This window comes from Eimeria tenella, genomic scaffold (assembly GCF_000499545.2).
Source record: "Eimeria tenella Houghton genomic scaffold, Eth_scaff2342, whole genome shotgun sequence".
Classification (NCBI taxonomy): domain Eukaryota; phylum Apicomplexa; class Conoidasida; order Eucoccidiorida; family Eimeriidae; genus Eimeria; species Eimeria tenella.
In genome coordinates, this window is record NW_013542203.1 from 870 (window position 1) to 2,961 (window position 2,092).

General features: G+C 59.6%; 1 protein-coding gene across 1 annotated transcript in view; it reads right to left on the minus strand.

Annotated features, from left to right (window-relative positions):
- ETH_00036685 (uncharacterized protein) overlaps positions 1 to 324 on the minus strand; it is a gene marked incomplete at both ends in the record, with an annotated part of 636 nt that extends 312 nt beyond the window's left edge. The window contains one exon of the mRNA XM_013374884.1: positions 1 to 324. Within this exon, the coding sequence (XP_013230338.1) occupies positions 1 to 324 (324 nt within the window).
- Positions 325 to 2,092: the final 1,768 nt, after the last annotated feature.

Genomic DNA, 2,092 nt, shown 5'->3' on the forward strand with positions numbered 1-2,092 from the left:
AGGCTGCAATGTTCGGGTGTCTGGGCATCTCGCGCTGGCTTCTCTCGCAACCTTCCTGCTGTTGTCCTTTTCGGAGACCTTGCAGGTTACTGCTGCTGCTGGTGCTGCTGCTGCTGCTGCTGCTGCTGCTGCTGGTCCTGCTCCTGCTCCTTCTCCTCGTGCTTCTGCTGCTACTGGTGCTGCTGCTGCTGCTGCTGCTACTGCTTCTGTTTCTGTTGCTGCAGTTTCTGCGGCTCGCGCTGCACGTGCTTGTGCTGCTGCTGCTGCTTGCCGCTGTTGCTGCAGCTTCTGATGCTGCTGCTGCTTGTGCGGCTCTTGCTGCATGTGTTTATGCTCCCGCTGCAGCTTCTGATGCTGCTGTTGCTGCTGCTATCGCCCCTGTTCCTGTAGCTGCTGCTGTTGCTGCTGCTCTCCCTTTTGCTGCTGTTATTGCTGCTTTTGCTGCTGCTGCGCTGTCTCGATGCTGCAGCTGCACTTGAGGGCGCTGCCACTTTTAATTTGGCTGCCAAATCTAACGTTGTTCCTTGCTGCTGCTGCTGCTGCTGCTGCTGATGCTGCTGCTGCTGCTGCAGGCCGCGTGTCTTGCGGCGATTTGGTTTCTGTTGTTGGCGTAGCTGCATGCCGGTGGGAACGGCTCAACAAAGACTGCAGGTTTGCTGCTGCTGCTGCTGCTGCTACTGCTGCTGCTGCTACTGCTGCTACTGCCGCTGCTGCTGCTGCTGCTGTGTGGTCCCGTTGGTGTTCTAGTGCAGCAGCAGTTGCAGTAGCAGCAGTGGCTGACGCCCAGTGCCGCTGCTACTATCTGCATTGCTGCTGCAGCTGCTGCTGTTGTTTCCGCTGCTGCTGCTGCTGCTGCTGCGTGGAGTAGTTAGAGAACTGGTGCAGCAGCAGCAGCAGCAGCTGACACCCACTGTCTTCGCTGCCTTCAGTGCCTTCGCTCCTTCTGCTCCTTGGTGCCCCTGCTGCCAGCTCTGCTGCTGCTGCTGCTGCTGCTTGCAATCCCTGCTACCAGTTCTGCTGCTGCTGCTGCTGCTGCTGCTGCTGCTGCAGGCCTTGCTTGGAGGTTTTTGTGGAGGCCAGCAGCATTGAGGTGCTGAGCTCTTCCTGTTCAGCTTTTGCTGCTGCTGCTCCCCTGCCGTCTTCTTTGGCGCAGCTGCTGCTGCCGCAGCACCTGGCTTTGAGGCACTTCGCCCCTTATAACAGCAGCAGCAGCAGCAACAGCAGCAACAGCAGCAGCAGCAGCAGGAGTGAGGGGAGCAAGGAGGGCCAGGCGATGGGCTGCCTCATGGACGGCGCGAGCGCCGCTGCTGCTGCTGCTGATGCGGATCCTGCTGCTGCTGCTGCTGCTGCTGCTGCAGTCGTAGCTGCTGCTGCTGGCTCAGCCATAACTGTTTCTGAGCTGTTTGAGGGTTTGTGGGGAGCTGTACGTACACCCCAGTTCAGCGCAGCAAGCCTATCCACCCTCCGTCGCCAGCTGCTGCAGCAAGCAGCGGCTGCGTCCAGCAGCAGCAGCAGCAGCATCAGCAGCAGCAGCAGCAGCAGCAGCAAGGGGCCCCTAGATGAATGGAAAGTCCGAGAGGCCATTGTTGCTGCCGCCTGCCCGCAACTGACTGGAGTGCCAGTGGCTGTGCTGTCGATGCTGCTGGCTATTTTAGGTGCTGCTGCTGCTGCTGTTGCTGTTGCTGCTGCTGTTGTTGCTGTTGCTGCTGTTGCTGTTGCTGCTGCTGTTTGCGTGTTCTTAAGACTTAGCGAGGGGTGCTGCTTTTGCTGCTGTTTCTCTTTACGCTACTGCTGTCCTGCACGACTGGCGAGCCCGGAGGCTGCTACTGCTGCTGCTGCTGCTGCTGCTGCCGTCTTGTCAGTGCTTCCTTCAGATGCACACGCTGCTGCTACTGCTGCTGTTGCTGCGAGAGACTTTTCTGCCGCCGTCGGCCTCGTGGTTGTTGCTTGTTGCTGCTCTCTACGGCTGCTGCTGCTGCTACTGCTGCTGCTGTTTCGCAGGCGGTTCAGACGCTGCTAGTGCTGCTGCAGCAGAGCAGCAGCAGACCCCTTCTAGCAGCCGCTGGGACCGCTATCAGCAGCAGCAGAACAG